This window comes from Crocodylus porosus, unplaced genomic scaffold (genome assembly GCF_001723895.1).
Source record: "Crocodylus porosus isolate Cpor-Errol unplaced genomic scaffold, CroPor_comp1, whole genome shotgun sequence".
In the NCBI taxonomy this organism is placed as follows: domain Eukaryota; kingdom Metazoa; phylum Chordata; order Crocodylia; family Crocodylidae; genus Crocodylus; species Crocodylus porosus.
In genome coordinates, this window is record NW_017728886.1 from 237,658,417 (window position 1) to 237,666,833 (window position 8,417).

Sequence of the window (8,417 nt, forward strand, 5' to 3'; positions counted from 1 at the left end):
GATGAACATCTTGCTGGCGTTGTTTGACCCCAGTACTCTTTCCTGCCATGGCAGGCGGTCGGACTTGATGATCTACTCAGGTCCCTTCCGACCCTACAAACTATGAAACTATAGGCTTCCCATGATAATAATACATCACTGAAATGTAGTCTGTGTGGGAGGCCTGGGCAGCAGAGGTGAGAAGGGAGATGAGGTACCTGAAATACCATTTTTTGAGAGTTGGGGGAAGTTCAGGTAAATGCATTCTAGTACTGAACTGAGCTGAAATACAACATTTCTTCATTTCATTAGAACTTTTCATTTCTGAAAAGTCAATATTTGACTTAAACTTCAAAATATCCAAATTTCCCATGAGACAGAAAGTTGAATTTTTGCCCAGTTCTACTTATAACAGGCAACTCAGCAGTTCTGACCCTTAATAATGGGCCAAGCTACACATACACAGTGATCCAGAGGGGCCCAAGTTACAATCAGCAGAGAGTAGGAGGCTCTCATAGAGACACATTTTCTGAGGGATGTTGTCATCTAATTACTGTACAGTTTTCTCAAATATCTGAAACAACCCCGGCTCCTAGTAGATTCAAATCCCAGCAGCAAAATTCCAGCCTTTATCTAAAAAGTTTCATGTCTGGGGAATTTGGGTCTTTCCCTTGATTCAAGTGCCTGAGATGGGGCTGTCCACATTAAAAAAACACCCCTGCTTACACTGGATGGAAGAGTTGTCCATTTCAGAGTTGCAAACCAAAAACTGGATAGGAAGAATGAACTATGCAGTCTCAGGAGAGATTTATTCCAAGCAAAGGTTGTACATTCTGGCCCATTTTTGAACCCATATTTGATACTGAATCTCTACACTAGCTCAATTATATGTTGACTTACTTCATATGTATATTTCCTCCACTCCTCTTAATTCTAGAATGAACTCCATTGGAGAGTTCTAAAAACAGGAAGAAAGGTTAGTACAGAAGCAGAGAAAGTAATTTCTAAGGAAAATGTATGCATCAAATTATGTCTTCAGTTACAGTAATGTAAATCTGGACAAAGGAGCATATAATTTAGTCTAGAAACCAACAAAAAGTCTTTAAATATCTGAAGAATGTAAAAGGAGAAGAAAAATCAGCAAGCATGAGGTGGGAAAACTTAAAAATAAATAAAATCACCAATATCAAGAGAGAGTTTCTGATAGCATGCGTCCCAAGTTTGTGGGACTTTGTCCCCAAAGAGTAGTACAAATCCTATTACTTAGCACATCTCAAAAACCCCCTCAAGGGTTCAACATACATACAGTTATGATGAATCCTGCATTGACACAGAAAGGACTAGATCATTAATAGAGCATTTGTATATCACAAATGTAATTCTGCTTATCTGAAGTGTAAACACAATTTTTTTAAAACTATGTTTTGTATTTCTCCCATGCAGAAAAATGAGGACAATTTCATTATCAATAAAGGAAAAGTCATTCAAAATAATTTTCATTTGAAGATTCCTCTGTTTAAACATGACTGCAGTCCTAAACCAGAGTTTTCTCTGCTCTCAACATGGATCCAGATTGGAGTCATCACCTTTTTCTTGATCATATTTGGATTATTCTCCAGTATCTTGGTTCAGCTTAAAGTACTTGTGTCAAGTTCATTCTATCCCAACATAGAGATGACAAGGATCCATTACCTGCATTCAAAATTACTGAGATATAGAGAAAAGCCTCCACAGAAAAATGTGAAAAGGAAATTTAACTCATTTGCTCAAACGGTAAGCCATAAATACTATGAAAAAACAAATCTTTCTCCACAGGTAGCTGCAGGATTCAGATCTGGGTTCAGATGATAACTTTGCCAAAGTCCAGATGGTTTAGTCTTCCCACTTTTTGTTTGTCCTGAAGAACAAACAAGTTCAAATCTTTCTAGTAGGCAAATTATCTCTGTCCCCAATTCAGAGATAATTTGCCTGCCAGAAAGATGTGAACAGAGTTATGTCAGCTGTTTTCTTCTCCACATATCACACACAAATCACATAAGCCCCAATCCTGTGGCCAGGTGGGGAGGACCCCACATGGACAACAGGATCAGGTCCTTAGATTGTCAAAACATGCCAAAGCTCAAGGCATATCTATGAAAGTCCACCTTAAAATATGTAGGGGGTAGTGGTCTATTGGGGCACCTATACATGTGCCTGATGCCTGCTTCAAGACATATTAATTAGCACACATTGGAGCAGACTTGATTAATTGAACAAACTTTAGTTAAAGCAGCACTGCCACAATCTTGAAGCACAGAATGCTGAATACATGAGACGCTGTGGGTGCTTTAATTAGATTTAAGGTGCTGGGTGACTGTGTTGTTGAAAGACTGGTACTCAGTTGGAATCTGATCCATTTTTCTGTCTTCTTAGCTCCAGTTCTGGTTCCCGATATTCAAGGCAATGGGGACAATCAGGAAGAAAGAAAAAGACATGATAAATGAAAACAAGGTTTGAAAGAGGCCACATAACTCTTTGGATAAGCTCAAGGTTTTTTGTGCAGCAGGTCCCTGCATATTGTACCTGTACTGCTCCTGCTTTTAAAAATATTTCTGTAAAGTACTGTCAGTTAATTTCCATATTATATTTAAATGTTAAAGAAGTAAACATAGCTCTCACAGGACAGCAGCCTACAGTTGTTTGGCAATGCTAGGAAGTTGCAAGCAAGCAATACGAAATAGCACTTGAGATTTCCTGGCAACGTCTGGCACTTGTGCAATCCTTTAGGGCCTGATACTCATTAATTTTGTGGCCATGCTACACCACTCTGGGAGTCTTGCTCTGTAATTATCACACTGACTCTGTGGCCCTTTTAACAGATGAGCATAAAGTCATTTCACTGTACATAAAAACTTCAAATCAATCAAACTCATTAATCATGGGTTTAACTTTAAGCATGTGAGGTTCCCTCTGAAATTATTGGCACTACTACTTATGAGGTTGCATAGGTGACCTGAATCCTGGCATTTCCTAACTTAAAAGTGCTTCACTTTGCATCCTGTGGTCTTTTAATACAGCTCCTTGCCTGAAAACAAAAACAAATGAGCTAGGGGGGAAAGAAACCCAGAAATTGCATCATGTTGATACCAGTTAATCAGAAAGGGATGAGACATGTGCTAGTAGGTTTCACTTGTTAATAGCAAAGGTTGGTGAAGCCTAAGGAGTCTTGTTTTTCTATTCTTGGTTCTAGAAGTAAGTGTGTGAAGTCAGCCCACACTTGACCCCTTCTGCTCAATCCCCTATAATCTTTTTCCAAATCCAAGCTTCTCATCCCATCCCCAGACTCCTTGCCCCAAAGCCCTCAGCACTTGTTTTCAGTCTTAGTTTCCCTCTCTGGCCTCTATCCAACCCCAGGGCCCATCATTCAGGAGGTGTCAGCAGTCAGTAACACCAGTACCTACAACTGTGGTGAAGCAGGGAACTTGGCAAACACAGGAAGGGGATTGTTCATAATAGACTGAGATATAGTCTGTTATGAACATGAGACACTTTACTGCAAAGTAGAGCGAATTACCGTGCGTTAAATGTCGCTGTCTGTGTGTAGACCCTTACTGTGCAGTTATTTGCTCTACTTGGCAATTAAATTGTTACCTACATTACATGCCTTACTGTGCAGTAACTACTTGGCACTTAATTTGCTAATAATATTTGAATTATTCTCCAGTATCCTAATTCAGCCAGGTAACAAATTACCTGCTGAGTAGTTACTGCATAGTAAGGCACATGTAGATGGCCGACCAAGAGCTAATTTGCTACTGGTCAGCTGGGCAGCAGGCAGCAGGACATTACTCCCTACCCCTGGGAGCTCCCTGCTGTTGGGACAGGCTCCAGTGGCTGAGCCCAGGTGGGGACTATGTCCCCCTGCAACAGCATCAGGGAGTTCAGAGATTAGCTGGAATGAAGGAGATAATAATGAACCATAAAGTCAGTTGACTGTGTTGGCACTGCCTGAATACCTGAATAGAAATTCTGCTGCCCCTCCCAGAGAGCTGGTTTTAAAACTTGGGTGGAACAGGAATCGAAGAGGAGTGCTATTGCACCACTGCACTCATCCACACATCCTGGATGCACCCCCAGACACAGAGATGTGTATGGTTTAACAAACTCACTCCAGAACTATGAATGGAACACATGGCATATACGGCCCAGTGCATGCGTTGAGCCAGACGCCGTTTTCTCCCTCTCGGCTACAGGGGAAAAGCAGCTAAACACAATTACTCTAAAATGTTTGTGTAAACCCCAGTCTGTCATTGACACAAATGTCCCCAGTGTAAAGTAATAAAGATTTATTTAAAGTTTCCAGTATTGAATGTCTGCAGTTACTTTCCACTTAAATGAATATGAAGCTACTCTCTACAATACTTGCATTAGATTGCCAAAGGCAAGTTGCAACTGTTGCAATGAGATATTGCTGTTCTAGCCTGTTCTGACTAGGTTAAGCCCATGTGAAAAGGTTTGAATAAATGTACCAGCTACACCACGCCATGCAGATTGTCATCCCCTCCTCCCCACCAAGGATTTTATGAGTCAGCATGAAAGTAGCGCAAAGCAGTATAGAGAAGTAAATCTGAACAGAATTAGTCATCATCAACTACTCACAATCTGATGCAGAATGCTGCATGGAACTACCTCCTCAAGGCAAGTGGAAAATACAGAACAAGTTTGAAGTTTGACATACACTTTAAGCCATTATTACTAAATGCTTTCAATATCTTAGATCTCTTGTTATTTTTTTTAAAAGAGTAAAGCATCAAGCTAAGTGTCCCTTGGTCCTTTGAGTTCCTGTCTCTACCCACTCAATGTGAGAACAATTTAATCCTCTGTAGATGTCGATGGCATGGTGGACTAGTGACAGCCTTTTGCCTCTAGAAATATGCATTCTTGATCACGAGAGTAAGCTGCAAAAGGGACAGACTGAATAAAATCTATTCTTCACATGCTGTGGCTGCAACAACCACCCTTATTAATACTGCAGTAACTCTAGCTACCTCAAGGGCCCCATGTACTGTTGAGATGCCCTTCTACTTAAGCTAATAGTATATTGGACCTTGAAGTCCAGGTGGGGAAAGAGGAGAGGTAATATAGCTGGAGGAAAGTAAGAGAGTCATCAGAAGATCTATCTGCTACTTACCGCAATTCTGCCAGAGATGCTGCGCTCCAGGTAGGATTCAGTCACTTCTCTCATTGGCATGCTTGACATAATATAAGCATCAGTCACTGGAGCTGCATCTCTTTAATATCTCTGCTTGACTTCTACATCCCCTATATCAAGCCATTGATGGAAGGTAACTAACAAGTTCTTTTTCAGGTTTTTAGGGAGCAAAAGGAAGATGCAGGGTAGCATAGGACCCTACAGGACAAACTAGAGCAATTGGTGACCGGGGGGGGAACACACGAAGCTGAGCTCTTCAATGAGTTCTTTGCATCTGTATTCCTAGACACAAACCAAGACAAATCTCCCAGTTGGACTGTAGATAGACACAGGAGGGACACCAGCCCACCAACTGTTAGCACAGGCTTAGCGAAGGGGCACTTGGAGGGGCAGGATGTGTTCAAATCAGCAGGCCCAGATGAACTTCATTCAAGGGTGCTGAAGGAATTGGCTAGTGGCATAGTAGAGCCATTGGCACGGCTGTTTGAGCACTAATGGTGTTCTGGTCAGGTCCCAGAGGACTGGAAAAGGGCCAATGCAGTCCCTATATTCAGGAAGAGGAGGAGGGAGGAACCGGGAAACATTAGGCCAGTTTGTCTCACCTCTATCCTTGGGAAAACTCTGGAAAAAATCAGTAAGGAACACATTTGTGGGAGCCCAGCAGGGGAAATAATGCTGAAAGGAAATCAGCACAGGTTCATTGCAGGTAGATCCTGCCTAACCTTGTTTCTTTTTATGACCAGGTCACAAAATGATTAGATGCAGGAATTGAGGTAGATATTATCTACCTAGACTTTAAGAAGACCTTTGGTACAGTATCACATTCTGGTCTTGTAAATAAACTGACAGGCTGTGACGTAGATGCTTACAGGTGGGTGGCAAATTGGCTTAGGGGTTGCACCCAGAGAGTGATAGTGGATGGGTCAATATCGACCTGGAAAGATGTGGGCCATGGAGTCCCTCAAAGGCTTGGTCCTTGTACCAGTGCTATTAAATGTCTTCATCAGTGGCTTGGATGAGGGCATAGAGAACACCCTGTCCAAGTTCACAGATGATACCAAATTATGGGGCAAAGTTAACACACCAGAGGGTAGGGAATGGATCCAGGTGGATCTGGACAGGTTGGAAAAATGGGCAGAACGAAGTAGGATGTGGTTCAATAAAGACAAGTGCAAAGTGCTGCACCTGGGCAAAAAGTACCACCAACAGACTTACAGGCTGGGGGATGACCTTCTCAGTAGGCAGCAGTAGAAAGGGATCTTGGAGTCATAGTTGACTCTACGATGAACGTGAATCGTCGCTGTAATGAAGTGACCAACAAAGCTAACTGCACTTTATCATGCATTAGCAGATGCATGACAAACAGGTGGAGGGACGTGATACTTCCCCTCTGAGGCACTGGTCAGGCCGCAGTTGGAGTACTGTGTCCAGTTTTGAGCGCTGCACTTCATGAGGGATGCTGAGAATCTTGAGGGATCAGAGGAGGGCCACTTACATGGTCAGAGGCCTGCAGGCAAGGCCCAGCAAGGGGAGACTGAGGGACCTAGATCTCTTCAGCTTTCACAAGAGAAAGCTGAAAGGTGATCTTGTGGCTGCCTATAAATTCATCAGGGGAGGGCATCAGGGAATAGGAGATTAGGAGATGCTTTATTTACTAGGAGTAAAACAATGGCCACAAATTGATGGACAGCAAATTTAGGTTGGACATTAGAAAGAACTTTTTTATAGTAAGGGTTACCAGAATCTGAAATGGGAAGTGGTGCTCTTCCTTGCCTTGAGGGTCTCCAAGAGGAGACTGGACAAACACCTAGCTGGGATCATCTGACCCCAGTGCTCTTTCCTGCCCAGGGGAGGGGGTGGGACTCGATGATCTACTGAGGTCCCTTCTGACCCTAACATCTATGAATCTATGATAGGGCAAAAAGAAGCAATGCCATGATGAGAGCAGCAGGAAAGAAAAGAGAAAATTAAATATTTGGGAATGGGAAAAAGAAAATTCCAAATAGCCCTCAAAACTGAAGCTGAGAGGGCTCCTTTATATTGAAAAGAAAAGGAAATGTGGAGGGGACATATTTCAGTTCCCTAGATATTCCATGGGGAGTGGCAGCAGATGGAAGAACAGGAATGAATAATCACGGAGAGTTTATTATTAACATATTGCCCACGTACTGACACACTTATTGCCAGTGTGATTCCAGTTTTGCTCCTTGTAGTAGAGGTCTTAGAGCAGGATCGATGGGGACTCCTTTTTTACATTTCCTTCTCTAGATTGATTAAAATACCAAACAGAAGGAGTTATGCTAATGTATGTATATGGAGCTAAGAGTTATGCTGAATTTGGTAACAGAAATCAAATCTATATACCTAGTTTTCACTGGAGTCTCCCTTCCTTCCCTCCATCACCCCTTTATGTGCGTGCACCTCTCTTTTCCCTCTCCTCCCTCTTGGGAGCTTGCAGGGAACGTTAGTGATCTGAAATCTTCCCTCTAGAAATCTTGAACCATCTGTCAGCAGGTCACTCTTGCTTGGTTTACTGGAGCATGGTACACTTCCAGACCTTTCTCCTGTTTTTCTTTGAGTTGGGTAAGTTTGGGGTTTTCTTCTTTTCTGGTCTACTTTGTGAATTATTTCCCTTCTCTAGTGGGTGGTCAAATGTTCAGGGGTGAGTTTCCTGCATGGACTTGTTTCCTTTTATAGAGTTAATTTGCTTGCAAAGGGCTATTAAAAAAAAAATCAAAGGAATCACTGGCAGTGCATGACCTGTACTCTGTGGGTAACCTGAAAGAGAGGCAAACCAAAGGGTAGAGATGAGAGTAGATAACAAGCATCAGCTACTAGGTCTTTGCAAAGTTTCAGGTGCTGGTTTGATTTGGAGGAGATTCAGACTGATTCGGTGGCCAAATCTCCAAATCTGAATTGAATCAGGAGACCAATTAAAAGGTCCGAATGACAGACTCTGAGCTGGTAATTAGGGGGCAGGGAAGGGGAGGCTAGAAAGGGGGGGACCATAGGGGACCCCTACAAGGCCCCATCCCACGTGTGCTTCCCCCCCCACTGCCTCCTGACCCCTGCCTGCTCCCCCAGCCTCCCCCCACCATGGGTGCCCTGCCCAACCCCACTCCTGGTTGTTTAAAAAAATGGACCCATTCATCGGGTGCTGCCACTGAGGGGCTCTGACCTCCACCCACTCTCCTGGCCCCCTGTGGCTGCCCTGCCCACCCCAGCTCCCAGCCCTTTAAAAAAAAAC

The 8,417-nt window shown here is 43.0% G+C and overlaps 1 protein-coding gene across 1 annotated transcript in view; it reads left to right on the forward strand.

Annotated features, from left to right (window-relative positions):
• Positions 1 to 4,296, forward strand: part of DCSTAMP (dendrocyte expressed seven transmembrane protein) — an 18,119-nt gene extending 13,823 nt beyond the window's left edge. Inside the window, exons 3-4 of the mRNA XM_019551740.1 lie at positions 1,423 to 1,752; positions 2,392 to 4,296. Of these exons, the coding sequence (XP_019407285.1) occupies positions 1,423 to 1,752; positions 2,392 to 2,475 (414 nt within the window). The 3' untranslated portion in view covers positions 2,476 to 4,296. The remainder of the gene's footprint in view (positions 1 to 1,422; positions 1,753 to 2,391) is intronic.
• Positions 4,297 to 8,417: the final 4,121 nt, after the last annotated feature.